General features: G+C 41.2%; 1 protein-coding gene across 18 annotated transcripts in view; it reads left to right on the top strand.

The window, feature by feature from the left end:
* Nucleotides 1–25,608, top strand: part of NF1 (neurofibromin 1) — a 230,363-nt gene that overhangs the window by 89,389 nt on the left and 115,366 nt on the right. For 16 of the 18 annotated variants that reach the window (XM_031967656.1, XM_031967647.1, XM_031967653.1 and 13 more), the window contains 7 exons: nt 649–783; nt 6,031–6,144; nt 13,451–13,530; nt 14,258–14,381; nt 19,904–20,065; nt 24,760–25,006; nt 25,472–25,545. In XM_031967656.1, coding sequence (XP_031823516.1) covers nt 649–783; nt 6,031–6,144; nt 13,451–13,530; nt 14,258–14,381; nt 19,904–20,065; nt 24,760–25,006; nt 25,472–25,545 — 936 coding nt within the window. The remainder of the gene's footprint in view (nt 1–648; nt 784–6,030; nt 6,145–13,450; nt 13,531–14,257; nt 14,382–19,903; nt 20,066–24,759; nt 25,007–25,471; nt 25,546–25,608) is intronic. The other 2 variants (XM_031967642.1, XM_031967655.1) reach the window with 2 other exon arrangements.

The raw sequence follows: 25,608 nt of genomic DNA, 5'->3' as shown, positions 1-25,608 counted from the left end.
ATTTTTTTTCAGCGCCATCTCATCATATTTCTAATGAAATAGGTATTATTCACTTTGGGAGTAGAGTAACATTAAAACATAAAACAACAAGATCAAGGAGAAACTGTCTTAAAGTTTGTAAAGTAGTTAGAATAATTTTGAGAAAAAAAATTTTAAAGGAGAGGATATGGTGCCTTTCTGGTACTAAAGCACTGAGTCAAATATTTCTTCTGCGTAAGATGCATGTCAGTTTTCATTTTTATGCATTTCTCATTTTTCTTTGCTGAAAAGTTTCTTTCCATAATCTTTTTAGGTTTCAATGGATTTTTATAGTTTTAGAAAATTATTTTTTATATTAAACAATGGAGACTAGGGCAGGTTGATGTTTTTTGGTGTGTGTGTGTGTGTGTGTGTGTGTGTATGTGTGTGTGTGTGTATGTGTGTGTATACCAGATCAATTTTTCTGGTTTTCTTTTTTAACTTAAGAAAATAAATTATACATATAGATTACACTGAAGGTTATATTAAAAGTACATCATTTAGTACTGATAGCCCTAAGGTAGTAGTATTGTTCCATGTTTTGTATGATGGTCTTTCAAAAAAGTTGGATTGTTATTGCCCTCTAAATAAATAATAGATACTGACAGGATAATAATATATTTTTCTTAGAGTCTTACATTTAAAGAAAAAATGACAAGCCTTAAATTTAAAGAAAAACCTACGGACTTGGAAACAAGAAGTTATAAATACCTCTTATTATCCATGGTGAAACTAATCCATGCAGATCCAAAGCTGTTGCTATGTGTAAGTAAACTTCTTTTAATGCTTGAAATTATTCTTATTAATGTAACTTGACAGAAACACTATGTTCCTGAAAGATTACTGTTATCTAGAAAGGATTTTGACATTTCCTATTTACTGTTTCAAATTGACTATTTCCTTAAAAAAGCAACTTATGGAGGATGATTACATAGTTTATTCCCTGAGCGACTCATACTTATTTCCTTAATATCTAATGTGCTTTAGAAGGATGTTTATCCTAATTTTGTTACTGTCATTGTTAGAATACATACACTTATTTAAAGAGAATTCTTTAGATGGTGAGGGGAGCGGCCGTTGGACACAGCTTTACATCTGCTGGCAAAGACTGGGGGAATGTTCAGTGCTGCTATTCCTATTTATTTGCTCAGCAGGTTAAATCTGCTGTCATCTCCTTCCATTTTCTTTCTGTCCATGTATGATTATTAGCGAGATATGGAAGAAGAGAAGGAAGAATGGGAGCGATGTTGGAGAAAGGATCGCTATATTTGGAATTTGAATCTGTGTCTACCCTCTCTCCTCTTCCATTGGCTTTCTATGTGACCATTCTCTGCCTCATTTCTTACTAGATTTAATCCCTTAATTGCTTCAGTCAAATTGAGACCTCTTACATTCCTTAGCTTAAAAGGTCAAGGTCTCCTACTGAAACCAGGGCCATCTCCAGTCTTTACAATCTCTACCTGGCCACTGGACCCATTTAGCTCTGGGGGGGAAAGTGAAGCAGGTAACCTTGCCCAGCTCTCTCTCACTTAAATCCAATTCACTTGCATGTCAGGGCTTTACTTCCCTGATATCATGGTCCTCTTGGAGAATGAAGACCAAGCAATAATAATGACAGCTAAAACCAGAAGCTCAGAGATGCAATGGCTTGCCCTCAAGGAGCTTTTCTGTTAGGGAAAGACTATAAAATGAAGAACAAACAGATGGAAGGTAATTTGGGAAGAGAAGGCCCCAGCACAGATATGTTGCTTACAGCACAGTGTTCCTTACTATACAGAAGGAATCTTTAAACAGCAATAGGAGAAACTCAGTTGACAATTTTAGATGTAGCTATCTTTCTTTCGATCATTGCAGACTTTTGTGGAGCTCTTTGTGAGTCCAAGGTCTGATATGTTTTGACGTCAGTGCAGATGTGTGATAGGCAAGTCTTATTTATTTTTTGAAAATCATGCTTTTACCATGTTTGCAGGGTAAATCTAATTTGTATCAGTCAGAGTCTTCATGCATTTTATTTTATCTGTGGTGACTTAATATCCAGAGTTTCTCAATACACCTACTAGAACCATCCAAACAGTACCCAGACGACTCCAGAGAACGCTTCATGTGGAAGGGGGTGGCCTTGGAGTAGAGTTTGGAAGAAAGCTGGTGATCCCAAAAAGTAGCAGTGACGGTGGTATCTCCCACCATGCACTGGTCCCGAACAAACTACCAGAGCCAGGAGTGGGGCTGTTGTGGAAGAAGGGTAGTTTGGCACTACTAAAGAGCATAGGCCAAGGAAGAATGAATGTGGCTTTAGAAAGCTGGAAAGGGAACTTGAGGGCAGGTCTGTCACAAAGAACTTTAAATACCCCAAAGAGAAGTTTTTATGTGGAATTTGAAGTGGAATTGAAGTAATGCAGTAGCTGGACTGTTGTATGTAAGACAGGGCCATTTGGGAGGCTTTTTGCCATTGTGCAGGTGAGAATTGCTGAGCATTTGACTTACAGAGTTAGATGACTGTTTATTTCCTCACCAGTAAAGTCAAGAAACTGGACTAGAGTACCATAGAGGACTAAATACTTAAATGGTAATGCACTATCCAAAAGTCTCAGCCAGGTAGAACTTCAGATCAAAACGTATCCTCTCTTCCTCATAATAGTTGTGTGGAATATTACAATTAACTTATATGTGTTCTTTGCTCGTATTGAAATTCCTGTCTGAGTCTTAACCCTAGAGCTAACCGGTTATTATTGTCCTTTACTTTCAAATTCCTTTTCCCTTTGTTTTCTTGTTTCTCATCCCTTGCCAATATCCCGTGTTTTTGGATTCCTCCCATCCTCTATACTCCTTTGCTTTTGCGAATGGAGTTGACTGGATACACTAAATTCTTGTTCTCTAACCCCAGCTGGGCCCTCGCTGCAGCAAGGCAATCCATGCTCTCTCCTGCCTCGTTTCTTGCAGACTCTCGATTGCACCTTCGCTTCTTTCTTAATGTCCCTTACAGTTCCTCCTCTTCCATCTTCAGACCATGTTTTCCCTGAGCTTTCTACTGCACTCTTCTTGTGAATAAATGAAAACAAATGAAAAGCCGTTAAGCACTTACTATGTACCTTCTCACCCTCTCTTATTGAGAGCAATCACAGAAAGGTTAGCAGAAGCACTTGAGAAGGCCCAGAATCCTATGGGGGCGGTGGGGACAGGGGAGGGCCGTTGGGGGGAGCGAGGGTCTTCATGGGCCTCTTGCCCACTTCCCTCTCTTCTCCTCCTCTTGCCCCTCAGTCACCCCCCACCGCTTCCAGATGTGTCCGTGCTTCCATTTTAATAAAGGTGACTGGGCTGGCAGCAGTTCCCAGACCCAGTGCCCCCCAGCTGCTTGAATGTCTGAGGCTCCAGTGAGCTCTGGTCACTCCGAGACCCTTCAGGGCTTTGGCCGCAGCGCCACCTGGCTGCCCCTCCAGGTTCTTGTCCTGTAGCTTTCTTTCCTTTCTTAGGCCGACTCCTTTAAAAAGCTGCACCCTTAGGAATCTAGCTTTTGATATCATCACGTCCCTCAAAGAGCTCATTGAAATGCCCGTCTCTTAACTGCCGAATCCCCGCCATTTGTCCACACTGCCCTTGATCGCCTTCTCCTTCCTCTCCTCCTCCTTGACTCCTCCGGGTCTGTTTTGCTGCCCACCATCCAGATCACGCTCTCTAAACTGGGGTGCTCGAAGGCCCTGCTGGGTCCCTTTCCTCTCCAGCTGCCCCTGGTAACCCCATCTGCTCCCATGCCTGCGACTCTCATTTCCACGCACATCACTCGTCTCCAGGCATTTAAACTGGAGGCCCTGGGCACGTCCCGGCCCATCCAGCCCCTTCTACTGACTCTCCGTGTCCAAGGAGGAGACCCTTTTAGTGGCCTCATGGGAGTAACTACCGTCCAGAGGTTTGCTACTGAAAAATCACTGTGACCAAGGGATGTGGCCCCTTGCCTGCTGTCCTCCCCTGGGGGCAGATCACCATAAGACTGTGTGCTTGTGGGCAACTATCCGAAAGCAGGGCTCTCAGTACTGAGTGACGGGTCTCGTTTCGGCTCCATTTTTCTGCTGTACTTCAGTGTCTCAGAGGGGAGCCAGATTCCCCGGTGCTCAGAGGTAGGTGTGTGTTCCTGCTGGAGTCATTGAAGAAATAAAAATTAAGCACCTTTGGGACTGTTGGATCCCAATCTTAAAGATGCTGTCTTTGCTGCCACCTAGTGGAGAAGCATCTTTATAAACTAAGACAGCTGCCAATATGTTGAATCGAACGGAGGATTTGTTTTAAATAAGACTAGGGAAGAGTTTCTATTTTAGAAACTTACTGACCAAATATAAAATGAATTTGGGAAGAAGACCGGCTTGAATTGCTGAAAAGTTACAACCAGTGCCTTCCAACTCTTGATCTTATATGCCATCAGAAAAGGAAAAATGAGCAGACCATCCCACTATATCTGTGCTTACTTATTTCTGAACTGCATATACTTCTGTGTAAATAATGATGGTCACCATAAAACTTGGGTAAATGTAAGAATTAGGAATTAAAAAGGAAGAAGATAAAGATAAAACAATATTTGATCCTAGGAGCAGTAGAAAACCTTTGTCATTTATTGATTAGGAGAGGGACATGGTCAAATCGGTGCTTTAGGAGAGTTGCTTTGGCATCTGGGGGGGGATAAATTGGAGAGAAGAAAGAGATTTGAGGCAAGGAGAATATTTTTATCAGATACTGTTGTAATGGTCTGAGTGAGAGATGATGCAAGCCTGTCCATGGGCAGGGGTGGCTCTGTGAGCCAGGAGAACGTACAGGAGATGTGGAGGTAAACATGACAGGCTTTCCCAATTAGTGGATTTATGTGGTGTGAAGGAAAGTGAGGAAATCAAAGAGAAGACCAGCATTGTGAACCTGGACTGGAAGGGTGTTGGTACCCTCTTCAGATAAGTTGACATTTGGAAGAGGGATGTGTTTTGGGTGGAAAGATAGGGAACTGGAACCAATCTATTTGTGCTATGGCACAGCTTACTCACTGACCACTGCCTCAGAGAACAGACCCATACCCATTTGGGATGCCTGCTTCAGCCAAAAAATGTAAGGAAGTGAGCTGACCTTCTAATTGGTTCCTGAGTCTGGTTGGGTTTGGGTATAACTACCCTGAGGGGCCCACGTGAAAGTCTCCCTATGACAGGGGGTAGTTGGGTGGTCAGGGGGAAGGGTGGTATTTAAGGCACAGGATAGTCATGTTGGTGATGAGTCTGGGCTTGAGTAGTCAGGGAGAGCCAGAGCAGAGTCATCTTCCTGCCTTCCATTAGGTTATCACACAGGCTTTAAGTTTGTGTCCCTACTTTGGAGAGCACTGATCTGTCTTTTCTCATTTTTAACTGATGTTACTTTTAGGATAGCTAGAAATAGACTTACACTGTTGTCTTGGTGTCTTTGGCAGGACTACTTACTAGTTTGAAAGAATGACTCATGATTAGGATATCAAAGAAGGTTTTAACCTCTCCATATATAGAGTTATAATTAGTTTACATCTAAATAAATATCTGAAGTTACTGAAAAATCTTTTTTTTTCATAACATTCATATTAGCCTCTAATAATAAGGCTTATTCATAACATTTCATAACTTCACTGTTTCTATGAAAATATGGGTGTGGATGGGGAGGAAAGAGTTGTGGAGGTAAGAATGACTTTGCAAAGTTATGGATTTTTTCCCTTCTATGATTCTGTAATACATTGGAGTTATAAATTCCTAATTAATAAATTCTAAATTAGAAGATTATCTTTCCACCAGAATTGTTAAATAATTTAGAAATAATCCATTATTCTTCATAAAATCAAAAAGTTTTTAATTACTACTTGGAGCCCATTGACTTTCTTAAATGAGAATCCTTTGAAGATGGTTCATATTTATAGTTAGGTTTTGTTTTGTTTTGTTTTTACAAAGTATTTGAATACAAGTAGGGGAACTCAACCAGATGTTATGAAGGAGAGTTAAAGCTTTCCCCTGTTCTTTGCAGAATCCAAGAAAACAAGGGCCTGAAACTCAGGGGAGTACAGCAGAGTTAATCACAGGCCTTGTGCAGCTCGTCCCACAGTCCAGCATGCCAGAAATAGCTCAAGAAGCAATGGAGGTAAGATGGCCCCTGCCTCCTTACTCCTTCTCTTCCTCCTTTCTTCCTCCTCCTCTCCCTCCCACCCCTTAACCCAGAGTATCCTGCTGAGCTTCTTGTCGGAAGCTCTTCTGTGTCCAGCCTATCGGGCCTTGTGATGGGTATTGACAGTGTTAGATTTGAAAACATCAATGAAGGCGTCTGACTCAGTTTTGTTTTATGGTCCATAGAAGATCAGGATGCTCTCATTTTAGCTTTTGTAAAATATTTAACTGCTGATGCTTTAAAAAATAAGAAAATTTTAAGTCTAATTCATTTTTTGAATGTGATACCCATTGCTTTTAAGTAAGGCAGTTTTAAGACCAAGGGCTGATTAAATTATACAATACCCTTATGGTGCCCTTAAAAACTGAATGCTGAAGCCAGCGCTGCTTTTGAATGAACTGAGGAGAAATCCTGACCCAGCAGGAATCATTCTCCATCTTGCCCTCTTGCCCTTTGATGGAGCTTTTCTGAAAAAGGCTGGAGTTCTAGTCATGGGGATTTTGTGTAACTTCCATAGTTAGAAAACATAGATCAAAATAGTAATGAAAAAAAGGGACAAGATAAAGAAGAAATATTGCTGACCCTGGAATCCCTGAAGAGCTCCTCAGAGTCACTCAGAGGAGAGTGAAGTGGCCAGAGCTGTGCGTTAGGGGGTGGATTAGAGAAAGGACAGAGACCATGAATTTTCAGAAGGTCAGTAGCTGCAGGCTTTTGGTCATTTTGCAGAGGGGCTCTGTTTGGACTCAAGTGTCATGTACTTTGTAAGAGTTTCTAGTTACTTGGGTCTGAAAATTTGATGCCTCTTAAGTTCATTTTGGTTATTGGTTTCCTCATATTCACTTAAATATTAGCAGTTTTTCCCTGAAGATTTTCCTGGTTTTTAGCCCTTCTTTGGTACTTGCTCCCACTCTCCCAACCCATTGTCACACCTCATCCTCCTGTTTCTGAGTCTTTCCAAATCCGCTCCCTCTTCACATCATTTCATTTATAGTGGAGTGGAAAGAATTCCAGACTTGGAATGGAGAGATAGTCAGGTTGCCATCCCAACTGTGTCACTGACTAGCTGTATGACTTGGGCCATTGAGTCACCATCTCTGAGCTGCAGTTTCATCTGGGATAAAAAGGCCCCAATCATAGATGCATCAGCCAGCTCCCAAGGCACTTGTGAGAAAAGTGCTCTGTAGATATTTACATTCTTTACAGATACCAAGTGTTGTACTTTGTAACTTGAGCGCTGCCTGCCCTTCAAGGCTGTTGAAAAGCTATGTTTTCATTCCTCTCTGTCCCCAAGTCCAGAGCATGCTCTGTCTGGCCTAGGTCTGGGGCTGTGAGTGCCCTACACTACTACCGTGCTTCCTACCCCAGGCCCATCCACATCCTCCTCCTCCCCAAAAGACTGCCCCCTGCCATGACTATGTCTCTCTTCCTCCTGGTTGAGTCCAGCAGTTGGGACAGTGAGGGCCCATCCAAGTGAGCATTGTCTGGATGGAGTTTGGTTCTTGTTGTTCATCTTATACTAAGGCCCAGATCCTAGCAGTTCTCATTGATTAGACTTTCAAGAAATATTCAGTTGATTATATTCTTCCTCTTCTCATCCATTGCTTTTTGGGAATTTGTAGTACAAGTTTGGAAATTTTGGATGACTCCTTGTATTTATCAACCATGAGACACTGGGCATTGGGCAGAGTACTTCTAGCAGGGAATACTTGGAATTAACTTAGCATTTTCAGAAGACTTAGAATTATGTGGGGAAAGGGATCCAAAGATTTCAGTCAGGTGACTCGAGATAAGCAGCACTGCACGCTGAGCAGAGATGACCTGATATGCTTTCAGCTTCTGGTCGTTCCGAGGTCATGGTCTCTAGGCCTATGAAGACCATCCCTGATTCTGCTCAGAGCTCCACCTCTCCTGAAAACTCCCAAAGGACCTTTGTCTGAATCTGTGGAGTGGCCCTTCTGACCCCTCCTAGCTCCTGCTTACCAGGAGCTCAGTGGCTCCTCCCCTGCCCCTGCTGTCCATCATCCAACCTCCTTGGGCCTTGGCTTCCTCCTGTCCAGGCTGAGCTTGAATGGCAGCAACAGCCCTTCCTCCCTCCACATCTTGGATGCTGCGATGGTTCATGCAGTGAGCCCTGACGGAGGACCTGCTGGGCCATGTCGGAAAGGAGGTGCTGCCCCCATGAAGACAAAACCAGACCAGGCTCTGCCCGCCAGCTGCTGCACGTGGGAGTAAAGCAGTAGAACATGTGGGGAGTGCTGGACATACCCATACACAGGGCTTCATTTCTGAAGGAGCAGAGCGGGTCAGCAGGGGCTCAAGAGAGCACTGCCCTGGAGGTGGAAGCCCTTGTGGGCAGTCTGGGCAACTCTTCCAGTGTCAGCATATTCATTTCTGATTGGTGTAAGGGTCAGTGCAGGATATATAAAGCACTTTGTGATCATAATGGAGTCTCTGATTGGAAGCTCCTTTTCTCACTTCCCACCCCCATTCCCAAATACTGTGGAGCTGACCAGGGCTCCTTTCCAGCTGGGTGGGTGGGCTGGAAAAGTCATGTATATTGAAAAAGCTCAGTATTTAAGGCTACTCAGTTACTCTTTATTCTTCCTGCTTATTGACATAGTTAAAATTCTAGTCCCCAAAGTTTTTGAAATGTAGCCTTCAAAATCTAGAGGTTTTAAAGGGGATTGTAATCAGGACACTTTTTGTGAAGCCTGAAGAGTGTATCTGTAATACTGGTGGTTCATTTTGAAAATTGTGGTTAACTTCATGGTTAACTCAAAATTATAATTCAAGAAATTCAAGCATAATTTGTTTCTCTAAAAGTAACACAACTCTTTTTAAGAGAACTGAATTTTATTAATTCTAGACATTTTAAAATCCATAACTTCTGGAGTTACATAAAAGAATTAACAGGATTTAAAACAGAAAGTGTACCTTCCTTGTCATCTGACAAGATTTACATTTGACAGCTGAGGAAACAGGCCTAGAGTACCTGAGATTTGCCACAGCAAGTTGAGATTCAAACTCATGTCCTTTGTCAATATCAACAACTATGGATTTAGGTTCAAAGGATTTATTTAGGTAGTTTTTGTTTTTATTTTGTAAATTATTTAGTTTTTTCTCAACTTTTATTTTTATGCATTTTGGTTTTTTATAATAAGTATTTAAAAATTAATTTGTCACCCTCCCTTTCCCATTGCACCAAAAATTGAAAATAAACAAAGCTTGCAATACATAACTGTATATTTTGACAAGACAAATTGCCATATTCAATGAGGGTTGGATCCAGAATTAAGTGGGATGAAGAAATTCATGCGATTGCTTTGGGGGAATCACATAAACATTGTCTCTTTGAAACACGGAATTTGTCTTGTAAAAGTCGCTATTTGGATTGTTTTATTACTGCAAATTATGGAGGACCCCGGACTTTGACATGGGAACCTCTGTAAAGAAAGTGGGGTGGAGTGAGGGAGGAGAGGAAAACAGGAAGTAGAGAGAGGAGAAGAAGTTTGGACAGGCTGAATGACGTGGTTATTCGTTGGCAGCTCTCCTATGAATAATCATTGATCATTGATTGACTTAACCATATTTTACAAAGAATATCAGATAATTTTGATTATGTTCTGTGGAAAACACCTTCATGAGGCAGAGCCCTGAAGGGTAATGAAAATACCCAGAGAGAACATGAGTAAGAGAATAACTCGTGACAATCCCACATTGCCCCAATGGGAGGAGAGTAGATGATGTTAAAAGAGAAGTACGATCTGAGATGATGTGTGTCATCAAATCTGAAAGTAAGGGAGCAGCAGCTGACACATTCCACCATTCTCAGCATCGTGTGCAGAGAACATGAGACTGGCCCCGGCACTTTAGGTGGACCCTTCCTCCTGGCTCCATGGAGGATTTAGGGAAGGTCACAGGCACAGTGAATGATCAGGTGGCTGGAATGGCCATGGTTGGATAATGCTCCATGTACCCAAAGGAAGCACTGACATGAGTGAGAGGAGGTGCAGCAGCTTTGGTCTGGAGGGGGAAGTTGAAATTGTTAAGTAAAAGAATGTTGGGGCTATCCTGAATGTAAAATTATCTGTCAAAGGCAGCATGGAAGAGAGCTGGCCTCCTGTTGTGAAGATCCGGTCCACTCTGACAGTGGGACCCTCCCTCATTGTTCTACTGGCTGGTCCTGGGAGCCTGGAATACTCCTTGCATCCTATCCCCACTTCCAAGATCTAGTCAAGAATCCTAGAGTTGCTTTACCCCACCATAATCTACTGGCTTTTTGCCCCTGTCCCCTTCAGTGCCTTTCTTTCCACACTATGACCTCCAAACCTGTGATCCCTCAATTTTCTTCCAGGCCATCTCTTCCTCACTAGCCATCCTCTCTTCTCCTCTCCATCTTGACCCTTCAGTGAAGCAATTCAACTCCATGTTGTCCTTCTCTCTTTAATTCTATCCTTTTAGCGTATCATTGACTACACTCAGCCAAGCCTCCTCCTCAGATCACTCCCACCATTTCTTGCCTTTGCTGCTGAATGAAGGTAGAGAAAATCATGTGATTCTCACTGGATCCATGTTACACGACCTCCCTTCCATCCTCACTGCTGCCAGGCAATCCTGTGTTGCTTCCCCCACCAACCCCACCAGTTATTCGCCCAGAGCTTTTGATCCCCACCCCCCAATCTTTCTTTAGCTCCTCCTCCCTCTCTCCTTTCAGCCAAAATCTTGTCTCATTTTACAGAAAAAAATTTGAGTCTCATCTCGGTGAACTCCCCTTTCTCCCCTCCTCCTCATCTCTTGTAACTCAGATTTTGGCCTTCTCTCTCTCTTCTCCCCCGTCTCGGATGCGAACGTGGCCTTGCTCCACCTGTCCATCCTGTGTCTTCCTTCGGTCACCCCCTCTGTCATCCTCACTCTCTCACTTATTCATAATCATCGCTGGTCTGCTGACTCATCTGATGCCTCCTACAAACCTATCTATGTCTCCTCTATCCTGGGAAAAACTTTGCTTGATCTTCCATCCTCACTCACTCTGCTCCTGTGCCCTTTGGAGTTAACTTCCTTAAGAGTTTCTCTCTTCTCAACCTCTTCTTGATCCCTTATTTATAATCTGACTTCTGCCCTTATTCTTCCCCTGAAGCTTCTCTCTGCAAGGATCCTCAGGCCTCTTAGCCATCACATCCAGTAGACTCCTTCTCCAGGACCCCTCTGCAGCCAGGAACCCCTCTGTCCCCCTGATCATCTCTCCAGGTTCTTAGAACACCTCCTTCTCTCTTGGTTCTTCTCCTACCTCTCTGACCACTCATTCTCTGTCTCTTTGGCTGGATCCTCCAGATGGCATCATCTGACTGTGGGTTCTGCTCTCTTCTCTCTCTGCTTCTCTTGGTGATCTCATCACCTCCCATGGGTTTCATTCCCATCTCTAGGCTGGTGACTGCCTTTCCTCCATGCCCCCAGCTGCCCTTCAGATGTTTCTAGCTGAATGTCCAGTAGATGCCCTAAACTCACTATGCACAAATCTGAATTCAGCAGTCTTCAGTCCCCTGCCCACCCCTCCCTTTTTGTACCAGGGAGGTATCATTATCCCAGGAGTCATTCTGTTCTTCTCATGCTTTGCTCACTCCCCCCATCTCCAAGCTGTTGCCAATGCCCATCGATGGCACTTGTCCTCAAATTTGCCCCCTTCTCCCCTCACTGCCACCTCCCTGGCTTTGTCACCTGACCCCTGGACCATTACAACTGTCTTCTGCGGCTGGATCTGCCTGTCTTCAGTCTTTCCCCACTTGGTTCATCCTCCATTTAGCCATTCATGTAGTTTTCCTAAATGTAGATCTGACTGTGTTCCCCCAACCCTGTGGTATTCCCAACCCCCACTTTGAATGAACTCCTGTGTCTCCCTTCTGCTTCCGGGAGCAATTACAAAAGGTCTTTTTGATTTTTATAACCTCATCTCCTTCTACTTTTTCTGTCTTATACTTTATTCCCTAACACATACTTTTCTGTCTGGTGACTTGGTCTTCTGGTTGTATCATAAACAAGATCCTCCATCTCTCAGCTCTGAGCAATCTCTTTCTGTGGTTCCCCTTTCCCCCAGCCTGGAATGCTCTCCCTCTTTGGCTCCAACTATTCATCTGCCTGGCTTTAAGTCTCAACTAGCATCCCTCCTTTTACTGGAAGTCTTCTCCAAGCCCAATTAATTCTAATACCTTTTCTCTGTTAATTTCCTATTCATCCAGCATGTAGCTTGTTTTGTGTATATTTGTTTGCATGCTGCTTCTCCCACTAGATTGGAAGCTCCTGGAGGACAGGCATTAGCTTTTGTCTCTACATTTATCTCTAACTCTAACAGCATAGTAGGTGCTCAGCCATTATTAATTGATTCCTCTTAGTACCACAGGCAGTGGAAGCCCAAATGCTTGTCTGCATGGGTAGAGGGAACTTCCCAATCAACAGTATTCACAAACCAATGAACTCACAGGGCTTGTACAAAAGAAATGCCTTGTCTTGTCCCTGTCTCCTCAGCTCCTTCAGCTTCCTCCCCAGGGACTACTGAATGACCTTTTTGAACAGACGAGCTGACTCGCCATTTTTTAATTAGCAGATCTCCTTGTAGTAGCGGTCCCTCTCTGCACAGTCTTAGAGTTGCCTAGAGATCGGAGTGGAGTGGTTGAAGGGGCTTTCACATCCACCATATATTTGACAGGACTCAAATCTAGATTTTGCTAACTTGAGGCTCCCATTCTGCCCATTTCCATAACATTCTTCAGAAATGACAGGGGAAATAAATTAATTTGAAATTTGTAATCTGCCCATTAGCTAAACTTCAGACTCAGAATAAATATTCTGTAGGGGACAGAGTCTGGATTTCTCCTGATTTTTAGGCCCTTGTTTGAAAATATTTATAGCAGTCAAGATAAGCATCTGCTTCTTTGGCAGACCTGGGAATCAAACTACTCCTCTGTCTGCATACACATGACCAGCTCTCACCCACAGTTACTCTCTTGTTAGAGGGAATAATGTCATATTCTTCGGAAACATTTAGCTCTTCAGTAAGATGCTTCTAGTTTTTGTTTTTAAATTAACCAACAGTCCACATGCATTTCTTAAGCTTTTAGTGTGTGCCAGGCACTGTGCTTGGTGAGACTTGAGATACAAAGAGGGCATCTATAATATGACCTTCTTTTGTCAAAGGGGGGGACATTTTAAAGCCTCATGTATTGCTGCTGTTCTCTGCTTCCAGCATTAGTTTCATATAATAGTGAAATACTCTTCTCTTTAAATTTAGGCTTTGCTGGTTCTTCATCAGTTGGATAGTATTGACTTATGGAATCCAGATTCACCTATAGAAACATTCTGGGAGATTAGGTATGTTCATTTAAATTTTTATTAACTTTATAACAACATTTAAAAATTCCAGCTCTGTAGAATCATAGATAGGTAAACATGAAACTCATATCCTTGTCTATCTAGAGCTCTTTAAGCTAGGACATGAAGAATATATGTAAAATGCCTAACAAGATAGTGTATTTGGGATTGAAATCTTTAAACTCTTGTTTATTTTCAAAAAATCCTAATGTAAAAGCAGTCTTAGAAAAATGAAGAGTTCATATTGAAGACTTTTCAATTTATTAACTTAAGGTTTTTGAGAAGGCAGATTTTACAGGTGATAACCCATATAATAGGAAATAGATGATAATATTTAAAAGGAACATCAAGGCAAGATATTATAGCTAAATCTGGGTACAAGCCAGTATATTCAAGTATAATCTACAAATCAGGCCATGTAGGATGACTTAACCTATAAATGAATGAATTGAAAAGATATATATTTTGTTTTGGGAAATGAAGTTCACTTAATACTTCTTTAAAATAAAGAATGGAAATGAGGTTTATAGGTGACATACTGGGGGAGGAAATTTAAGTTGGAACCTATAAGACAGTCATTATCATTTGATACCTTATTAAACTTTTCTAGCAAACCTGATGAAAATAATGTCAATAAAAATTAGGGTATAGGAAAATTGTTAAATATTAAGTGTGTCGGTATTGGAGGATTACTTTGCTACTGCTGATCAACTTCATTTTGTTTCAGCTCACAAATGCTTTTTTATATCTGTAAAAAGCTAACTACCCATCAGATGCTTAGCAGTACAGAAATTCTCAAGTGGTTGCGAGAAATTTTGATCTGTAGGAACAAATATCTTCTTAAAAATAAGGTAAGTTTTATTTAGAAGAAAAGAAATTTAAAATTTCAAGGGAAATCATGAAAAATCAGTAGCAATGAAGGTGGAGGAGAGAAATATAGGACTCTATACTAGAAAGTTGTAATAATCAAAAAGTTAAATTAAATAGTTGGGACAAACTGAGTAAAGAAGAATAAAGTAAGTTATTTTAATCCAGTGACTGGTATATCAGAGAACATGAGATACTTGGGAAAGATCAGAACAGATTAGAAAGTGGAAAGTAGGTGGATTGAAATGAGGTTATGTTGAATGTTCTTAACTTCTCTCTGTCATGAAACACTCTGGTGAAGTCTGGACCCTTACTAACTTTTAACTTTTAAAATGTAAAACATAAAATACTGAAAATTGCAAAGGAAACCAATTCTTTTGAAATAGTTATAAAAGCATTAAAAAAATTGTCTGATACCATGTTAAGAACTTTTACTCTGGGGTAAGAATCTTAACCAAATGAAGTCGAAGTGAGCATAAAACAGGTAATTGAGGCTACATGGAATCAAAAAGGAGCAGTTGATTGGGGGAAAATGGTCAAATCAGTTATCTAATCAGTGAGACCAAGAGCCATTTCCAAGAATAAGAAGCCAAAGAACTTGAGCAAACTTTGCAAAAGAAAAATTTTAAACTTTAACTATTATGTGACAAATTATATCAAATTAGTAGTAAGAGGAAAACAACAACAAAAAAACTAGAGTTTTACTTCTTACCCAGCATATTGGCAAAGATGACAGAATATAAGAATAATGTTGGAGGGCTCCTGGAAGGATGGACTAGAGTGCTGTTGAAATATTAAATAAAAACACAGAAAAATGTAGAAGGAAATTCATCAGGGGACTCGGAGACACAGGGGACACAGAGATGCAGGGCAGCATTTGTTACTGTTGTGTGAAGTTTAATTAGATGAAGGAAAATGGATGTAACAGAAATTTATAGTTTCATGTGTAGTCATCTTTTTTTTGGTCTTTGTATATTAAATGTTCATTTTAATTGTACTTAGTTCATAATTTTTAAAAGTAAAGGCAGTACACTAATATACTGTTAAAGCTGTGAATTTGTGTCTTCTGGAAGACAGTGTTTGGAACTGTGCCTAGGAAGTGCCCAGAATACCTTTTTGTTTTGGATCAGATTATTAGCAGTACAGAAAGGATAGAGAGAGCCAGAGAAAGAAAAAGATAGAGACAGATAGACAGACAGAGAGGGGGAGAGAGAGAGAGATAGAGAATTATATACATATACACACTGCAAGGCATATACATATATAGATAGATACATACATAAATACATATATAATACACACACACACACGCACCCCAAGGAGGATAGAAATGAAAGATCCTATAAATGCCAAATTATTGATAGCAGATTTTTTGGTAGTAGTGAAGAACTGGAAACAACAGTACATGGCTATCATTTGGGGAAAGAAGGAAAGAATTGAGATTCATGAATGTATCAGGATAATAAGACTGTGCTATAAAAAATGATCATTATGAAACCTCCAGAAAAGCTCCGACCTGATGTAGTGTGAAGTAGGTCAAACCAAGAAAACCAGAACATACAATAACTACCCCAATGAAAATGGGAAGAATAAAAAACAATGAAATGGAATTCTGTATAATTATATTGAGCAGATTTGACTCAGAGAAAAGATGAGAAAATACACTTTCCTCCCTTCATTGGAGAGATGGGAGATTGGAGCATTGCATATGTTTGTCACATTCAACTGATGGATTAATTTGGCAGAAATGTTTTTCTTTTTTATTTGATACAAGAGATGACTCTCTAGGTGGAAAGGGATATATTTATAAATAAAGATGATGTAAAATCAACCTTAAATATTTAAAAGGAAAAATAAAGGTAAGTTAACACAGGTTTAAATGTGGGGGAGGAAAGCCTTTACATTTTTTAGTACTACTAAGGAAGGTTTAAAAAAAACTCATCTTGGCATTGTATAATTTTTGGTGAGTTTCTTTTCTCAAATTGTGGGTCATATGTCTAGCTAATTATCCCACTAAATTTGGACCATAGACAAATATATCAGTCATCAAGTTAAAAAAAAAAAGAAGCTGATGGAAGAGGGAGGGGAAATCATTGTGTTGTCATGTTTACAATCTCAGGAAAAGTCTCCAAACTTAGTCACTTAAGAGATGTAGAATATCTCAAAACATCTTTTAATTTTTAAAAATAGCTTTTAAAAAATCATGTTCTAGGGAAGCCTCAGAAAGAGCTGAGTGCATATAGCGGGCACTTCTTAGGTGGTCCACCCAGAACTCAGAAACTCTTAGGCCGAGCAGTGCTTACAAAGGCCTAGGAGCCAGGGAATTGGGTCCCTCCCACTGCCCCTATTGAGTGGCACGGCCTGGTTTGACTTGTCAAGTTACCATGTTAGAATACATGTGAGTTATATGAACAAAAGGAGGCTTCCTAGTTTTAGGTAAAATTGCATTGAAAATACTGTTTATACCACAGTGAAAATGTTAAGTGTAATTGTGCCCTTGCTCCTGGCATCTAGCTTGTGGACCGTGATCTAGGCCCATTAGCCTGTGGCCATACTTACACCTAAGCTGTACAGAGCCCAGCGGTCCGGCCAATTCTAGGCTTCCTAAGGACTCCTCACTCTCTTTAGTGTCTTCCTTTGCCGGCTCCTCCTCTGTCTCTGTGTTGGAAGCAGACCGAGGCCTTCCCTTTTCATACACCCTCGATCCCATTCGGTCCCATCCCAGCTTGTGCAGCAGATTGCCCCGTCTGTCATCCCTACTGACTAATCTTTAATCTCTGCCCGGTTACTGCGTGACTCCCCGTTTCCTTCTAACACGCCCATGGCTCCGTCTGAAAACTTACTCGGCACCCCTGCCAGCTCTAGCCTCTCTTTTCCCCCAGCTCCTCCAAAGCATGATTGGCAGTTGGTGCTCCCACTTTTTCTCATATTTAACTTTTAACCCTCTGCAGTCTGGCTTCTGACTTGTTGATTCCAAAGTTACCAATGACTTCTTAATAACCATATCTTATGGTTTTCTCCAGTCCTTCTCTTCTTGGCTCTCTGTAGCCTTCCACACCATTAACTTCTCTCTGTCCCTGGTGACACTTTGCTGTTTGGACTTTTGCTTGCCTCCCTGTCTCCTGGCTCCTCTCACTTTTTCTTTTTTCTTTTGATTGGATCTTCCTCCATGTCTCCATCTACCTCACTGTGGGTATTCTCCAAGGCTTTGTCCTGGGCCCCTTTCTCTCCCCCCTTTATATATAATCTTGCTCAGTGATCTCATCCACTCCCATCCATTCTAATCCATCCATCCAGTCCTAATCTCTATCCTGGCTTCCAGCCTCACACCAACTGCCTTTTGGACATCTACAATTGAATGTCATTAGACCTCTCAGAGTTTCTGTGTGCAAAATAACTCATTCTTTGTGCCCAGCTTTTTTCTTTCCCCACTCTCCTGTACTGTCTCTGGTTTCACCATTCTAATCCTCCATGTTCACAACTTCAGTGGAATCCTCAGCTCTTCCCTGGCACTCACACCACTTATTCAATCTGTTACCAAGTCTTATACTTTTCTGCCTTCATATAATATTTTTTTCTGGGTCCCTTTTTTCCCCACTCACAATCCTGGTACAGGCCCCCATCATCTAACACCTAGAGGATTATAACAACCTTTTGTTAGATTTCCTTGCTTTAGATTTCACCCTGCTCCACTCAGCTAGCAAAGTGACTTTACTAAGCCTCATCCTGACCCTTTCCTTCCCTTCTGCCATAGACTCCTTCCCTTCCCTGGTCTCCCTCTTTCTTTCTCCCCCTTCTTTCTATCCTTGTTTTTTCCTACTTCCTCTCCCTCTTTCCCCTTACCTTCTACCCCTTCCATCCTTCATATTATCTCCAGAACCAAATATAAAATCCAGTTTACATCCAGCTGATGGACAAAAATAGGGATAATCTATATTAGAGGGACATTGAAAAGATGAGCACATTAACGCACTGTTGGTGGAGATTTCTGGAAAGCAGTTTGAAATTATGCTAGGAAATCACTTAAAATGTCTATGTTCTTTGACCCAGGGATGCCACTGTTAATCTCGTATAGTTCAAAGAAAGAAGCCCATACTTGTTAGAAGGAAATACACACATGCACACCCTGCTTTTTGTAGTGACAGAAAACTAGAAATAAATAAATATACATCCATTGGGAATGACTGAACAAATTATGATATGTGAATGTTATCAAATGAGAAACAATGAAAATGGGCAACAAGAGAAGGAGACATCCACCATACCTTCAAAATGTTTATAGTAGCATTTTTTGTAATAGCAAAGAATTGGAAACAAGAGTAGATGTCCATCATTTGGAGAATGGCTAAAATGTTGTTACATAGATATTTTAGAATATTACTGCACTCCAAGCAGGAGTTATAACAAGAGGGAAGTATATGCATGCTGATGAGAAGCAAAGCCAGTAGAATCTGAAAAACCATATGCCCAATGGCTGTATCCTTTTAATTGTCAAGAACAGCCACAACCAAAATGAAGAGTGGGCCAAGCCCCAATCGCAAAGAGCAGGGCTGAGAATGTGGCCTGGGGCTTTGCCCTTGTACTTAAGTAATCCTGAAGGGCTGTGGGCCCAGATGTGTGCTCTAGCTCTTTCTGGGCTGATTGGGTTATTTAAGGCTCTAGAAGTCTGTTTCTGGAAAGTCATTTTCTCAGCTTTATTCTTTATTTTACAAAAGACAGTTTTATTCATTTGTTTTCAACAATTTGCCTCCCTCTTCCTCATTGCATATCTGAGGGCATATGTTAGACTGTGCACCTGTAATCCACCACCTTTCTCCCAGTCAAGGTGACGTAGGGGATCAGTAAGAGTTGTTAGTTTTCAGTGCTGATTTCCCCTCCTTTGTTGCAATCATTGGCACTTCTGCTCTTGATTCTGTTTGCTTCACCCTCAGTCCATACAAATTCTTCAAATGTTCTTCTAGTTCTTCACCTCTCTTATTGGTTAGAGTGCAATAATAGCTCTTACATTCATATGCCACAATTTGCTCAGTCATTTCTTAGTTGATGGACATTAATTTTCCCATCACAAAAAGCATCACTCTAAACACTGTCCTCTTTTGAGGAATATGGTTGCTGGGTCAAAGGGAAGAAAGAGCAAGTGAGTGACTCTTTGATGATTTGGTTATCTAGCCCGGATGTACCAGATCATGTGCGTTAGGATGCCTCTCTTCCCCTAGCCCGTTGGAATAGTTACCGTTTTCAGCTCTTGTCCCTTCTCCCTCTAATTGGGTGTGAGGTGAAACCTCTGAGGCGGTTTAATATGCATTTCTCTTATTAGGCCTTTGGAGAATTCTTTCGTATGAGTGTTTCAGTTTCTTTCCTAGTGGATTTCTCCTGAGCGCTTCTCACCTTTCTTGGGCATCAGCATGGATCGAGTTTTCTCATAGGGACCCTCTGACAGCAGTTGGAGCAGTTCTTTCTGTGGCCCCTCAGATCTTGTAGCACTCACGTTCTGCTTTCTCTCTAGCAGTCAGATAGGAGTTCTTCCCATTTCCTCTACCTTTATGGGGCAGGCTATGATGTCTCTTCTGGTGGAGGTACCAGTCATATCTCTCTAGACCACGAGGAGTTTATGCGTACCTGTGCTCATGGACCATCTCTCAGGAAAGTGAAAGGAAGCTCCTCAATGGTAAGCCACTGGTTTTATTGTAATCTTTTAGAGTAACTTGTCTAAAAATGGATGACCACTGGAGTGGGAATCGAGATCTTGCCTTGGACTCTTCCTCACTTTGTGACCTGAGGCCAGTCATTTGATCCCTCGAAGCCCATTTCAGTGATGTCCGTAGTAGCACTGAAAGAGACCACCACGACAGGCCATGTTAGTGCCCAGTGTTCAGCCTTCCTGCTGCACTCTCTGTGACCTGGGTGGGAATTGTCTTGAAACTTTTCTTGTGGAAATCAGAACCTTGGGCACCTGTCAAGTGCCAGAGTTGTGGTATAGTGAACCCAAACTGCCAAAAATGCTCTAGGAACCCTGTGGAGTTGAGGTGTATGTTCTGGATGACCCCTTTCATCCACTGACCCTTTGCTCTTCTTCCTTTTACCACTTGCCTTCTCAGAAGAGCAGCCAGGGCTTTCTGCTGCTTCCACTCCCCTTTCTACAGTCTTATTCAGATGTTTGTGTGTATGCACAGGGGTTCCCCCACCTCTCTTCCTTTCCTTTTTTACAGCATCTGACACAGTCAACCATCATTTCCCATCCACACTCCTACAGAACTGAACCCTCTCTTGTGTCAAGTCAACACATGTAAACAAAATAATTGGTACAGAAGCCAGACCAGAGAGTATATGTGCTGTCCTCTGCCTTAGGAATTCCTTACCTCTCTGCTGGGAGGGAAGAAATAGGTTTTTATTATATATTGTATTATTCAGAATTCAACTTTCTTTTCATGATCTTCACATACTTTTTAAAGGCCATTTATAGTCCCCTTCACTTCATTATTTTGCCATCCATCATTCTCTGGGTTCTGCTTATTATATTCTTTTGCAGTTCCTATCATTTAGGGAATTTTAACCTTTCTTAATATCCTGAGACTATTAGGCAACCTTGTGTGGCTTGTGGACCCCTGATCAGAGAGAAGCATGTTTTATAATGCATTCATTTTACATGGATTACAGAAAAAGTCAAATGCATTGGAACATAATTATTGAAACATTTAAAAAAACTTTTACAGTTCTGGGTTATGAATTTCTTGATGTAAATCTTTTCCTCTCTCTGAATTCTTCACTTTTTAAAAAATTGAATCATAATCCATTATATTGATGTTACTACAGTTTTTTCTTCCATTGTCTAATCTTTAGGTACCCATTTTGTTTGTTCCCCAAAGAGTGCTTAATAAATGTTTGTTGGTTGATTGATACTATGAATATTTTTATGTATTTTTGTTTCTGCATTTGGCTGCTTTGGGATATATGCCAGCAGTGGAATTGCAGGGGATGGGCAATTTTAGTCCCCTTTTTTACATAATATCAAGTTGAAATCCAGAATGGTTGGACCACTCATAGGTATTTCAACTTTTTAACATTAATTTGTTTGTATAAGCACTCTCGATAGCTTCTTCCTCCAATTGAACACTAAAACAACAACAATAATAATAGCTATCATTTATATAGTGGTATAAGATTTCTATTTTCATTTTACCTTTCCAGTGACTTTGGTAGATAGATGCTATTATCATCCCATTTTGTGGTTGAGGAAGCTGACACTGACAGATGTTAAATGTCTAAGTTCACATAACTAGTAAGTAATTAAGGCTAGATTTAACTTACCTCTTTCTGAATCCAGATCTAATATACTAGTGCCACCTAGTTGATGATAATAATCCTCATTACAAATATTCAGTTTTTTCTTTTCTTTCATTCTTTTTTTTTTTTTTTAAACTGAAACAAATTTCCACATTGACCACATCCAAAAATGTGTCTTTTTCTGCTTTTTAAGTCCATCACCTTTCTGACATGAAGTGGATGATGGATTTCCTCTTCAGTCCTCTAGACTCATTCCTTATCTTTATATCCATCAGACAACTAAAGTCTTTCATAGTTGTTGTTACTGTTGTAATCATTGTATCCATTGTTCTTGTAATTGTTTCATTCTGTATCAATTCATAGAGGTTTTTTCCAGTTTCCACTGAAGTTGCCCATTTTCTACTTGCTTAGGGCATCATAATGTTCTTCCACTCATACATTCTAGTTTGCTTGGCCATTTCCCAGTAGCTGCATACCTCTTTAGCTTCCAGTTTGGGGCTATGATGAAGAGTGACTGTAAGCATTTTGGTACATGATCTCTTTGGCTGTGAATTTGGGAGTGGGAGAGCTGGGCCTGAGGGTAAGCACTGTTTAGTAACTTTTTTCAGGCAAATGTATGTTTTCCCGAATTATAGGTCCAATTCAAGGCCCAGGAGCAGATTGTTTTTGTATCCACTGTTTCCACAGCCTCTCCAACATGTCTCATTTTCCTTTTTTGTCATCTTTGGCAGTCTGAGGAATATGAGGTGAAGGCCCCCAAATTATTAACTTAATATATGTGTCTCCAACTAGTAATGATTAAAAAAATTTTTTTAATATGATTGTAGATGCTTTTTATTTCTTCCTTCTTAAAAAGGAGGAAGCTTACTTTATGAGAGAAGCTTACTAAAAAAAGATTCACGCCTTCCCCCCAATTTTGTGCTTCTCTTCTAATTTTAACTCAATTGGTTTTTCATATCTGTTAAGCATTTGAAAATTGGGAATAGGCTTTATTTTTTATAAATTTGAATCAGTTCTTGACATAGATAGCATATCTTTATCACAGAAACTTGCTTGTAAATTTTTTTTTTGATTATTTACCTATTGGTCTTCTAACTTAAACTGCATTTCATTTATTTGTGCAAAATTTCTAAATTTTAATTAATCAAACTTGTCCATTTTCTTTTCTATGATCCTTTTTATTGCTTATTCCATCAGGAATTCTTCCCCTATGCATAAATATGAAAAGAAATTTCTTCTTTGTTCCCTGATTTACTTATCATATTACCTTTTTTTTCATTTGGGCATTTAAACCATTGATTCTCTTTCCTTTACTCTATACTCCCTATTATTGATTCCATATACCTTGCTCTTACTTTAGCCACCATCTTCCCTAGTCTGTTTAAAATATCCTCCTTCCTTTACTTTCCTCTCTTCTCCCTTCCTCTTGCCATCCCACTATTCCCAGCTCTGTTCTCTCTCTCGGTGCTTCCTGTGACCTGCCATAGAGGCCCAAACCCTTATTTTTTTTTCTCCTTATTTGTCACAAAATCTTGTCATGTGATGTCTCTACCCTGCATCCCCTCGTTTCCATTTCCACTATCAAACTCAGTTCAGAGGCTCCTTACTATTGGGTCAATTTCAGCAGCTTTCTGACTCTTTCCTTCTGTCCTTTTTTTTTGGGGGGGGGGGAATGAGAAGGGGAAAAGATGAGGCAATTAGAATTAAGTAATTTGCTCAGGATAAGTGTCTGAGGCTGGATTTGGACTCAGATTCTCCTGACTCTAAGGCTGGATGTTCTATCCATTGTGCCACCCTTCATCCTGATGGCAGAAACATCTTCCTAGAGCGTAGCTTTTCACTCATCTGTTCAAAAATCTTCAATGGTTTGTCATTGTCTCCTGGACAAAGGGACAAATTCCTTAGTTTGGCATTAGTCCCCCAGATAAGTCTTCAAACACACAGTTTATTAAGTACTTCCTATGTGCCAGACATTGTGTGTGTCTCATCATCTGGCCCCAGCTTTTCAGTCTCATCTCCTAGTCTTTCCCCTTCATCTTTTGTTCCTGTCAGCTGAGACTGCTCACTATCCTCCAAGGGTGTCCTGGTGCTTCACTGTTGCTCCCAGGTACTCTCAAGAATGAGGTCCCACTGCCTTTCCTTCTCCCAGCCCTCTTTGCCTTTTACACATTCACTCACCCTTCTGCAACAACTCCTATGGTACTTCCTCCAAGAAGTCTTCCCTGATCCACAGCCTTGTGTTCTATAGAGGTGGAGACTAAGCCAAGATTTCACTGAGTCATGGTTATTTGTGCACATGCTTTATCCTCTGTTAAGACTATAGTCCTCTTGAGAAAAGGGTCTGTCTTAATTATTTCTATATTCCCTATAGTGTCTAGCTTAATTTGTAGTACACAAAACATACTTGAGCTGTATTATATTGACAATATCAATTGTTCAGAGTTTGTTGGGGGGGGGGGGTGGTTAGTCACAGTTCAAGCAAAAAATAGAGCCAAATTCCATAAAAATTAATTTTTCACATAAAAAATTTTATATGGCTAATTTTAAAAATTAAATTATGGGGAGAAAAGTTAATCTTCATTATATTTGCTATTCTCTGCATATTGTAGAATTTATTGGGGTTTTGTGTTTGTTGGCTTTATTTTTTTATTGAATTTCTATGCACTGTATTACATATATGTGTGTATATATAGATATGTATATATATAATATCTAGAACTCACATGTGTGTATGGAGAGAGTGAATGTGTTAGTCTTGTAGATATTGCCTCTGGTTTTTCCCACTTCACCAGAAATCCCTTCCTTCTTCTAGTCCTTCTCTGTCCAGTGAAGGCTCTAGTTTTAACCAGGAAATCCCTCTGATGGCTTTTTATTTGAAATCCAGTGGAGTCACTTGCTCAGTCATTGGGCTTCTGCTCTATCTCTTCCTGGGGCCATTTCAGTGGTGTCCATTTACTCGGGTAGTAGAGGGGGGAAAGGTCTTAGGTTTGGCTGCAGAGGGTAGCCCAGGAACATATGCTTTGCATTTTTGGCTTTTGAAGGAAAGGGACCAAATTAACAAGTCTGTCTCCCCGCCAGGACGGTGCAATCGGGTCCAGCGGGACGCCCATCTGCCGCCAGGCCCAGACTAAGCTGGAGGTTGCTCTGTACATGTTTCTGTGGAGTCCCGACATTGAAGCCGTGCTCGTGGCCATGTCCTGCTTTCGACACCTGTGTGAGGAAGCCGACATCAGGTGTGGCATAGATGAGATCTCGGTGCACCATTTCTTGCCAAACTATAACACCTTCATGGAGTTCGCATCTGTCAGCAACATGATGTCGACAGGTAAATGTGGCTCAATTGGTTTCGGAATTCCATCATTCCCTTTCCCAGCTGCCAAGAGGAGAACCATGCTGTCCCTAAATAGGGACTCCAGCCCTGGAGCTCAAATGCTCTATGCAAAATGCATTCTTGGGCTAATTAACCATAGGGGAGATGCCCACATTTACAGTGCCCGCATGGGAGATTTTGTGTGGATAGTCCTGGTCATTAGGTGGAGTTCTGTTTCCTAAGCATGCTGGGAGTTTCTCTGAGTGTGGGTGGGGGGTGCGCTGTGGTCTCTGACACTGTCTAGGTAGTGGGGGAAAACCTCTGAGCTGCTGTCCCAACTGCTGCATTCAGCTAGATCTATAGCACTTCCCCCGCCTCTGAGCATTTCCGCCAGACTGCTTTTGTAGGAGGACCTGGGGTTCCCTGCCGGCCTCCGCACAGTGGTGGTTATGGTGATAATTGACTCCCCCCTTTCTCTAGGAAGAGCAGCTCTTCAGAAAAGAGTGATGGCCCTGCTCAGGCGCATCGAACACCCCACCGCTGGAAACACCGAGGTAGGCCCTGGCTGTGAGGAGATCCTGTACCTTAGCGCTTTATCAGCCCGCTGCTCCGCCTCG

Source organism: Sarcophilus harrisii, chromosome 4 (genome assembly GCF_902635505.1).
Source record: "Sarcophilus harrisii chromosome 4, mSarHar1.11, whole genome shotgun sequence".
Taxonomy (NCBI): domain Eukaryota; kingdom Metazoa; phylum Chordata; class Mammalia; order Dasyuromorphia; family Dasyuridae; genus Sarcophilus; species Sarcophilus harrisii.
The sequence above is the reverse complement of the archived record's forward strand: the minus strand, read 5'-3'. Positions and strand labels throughout refer to the sequence as shown.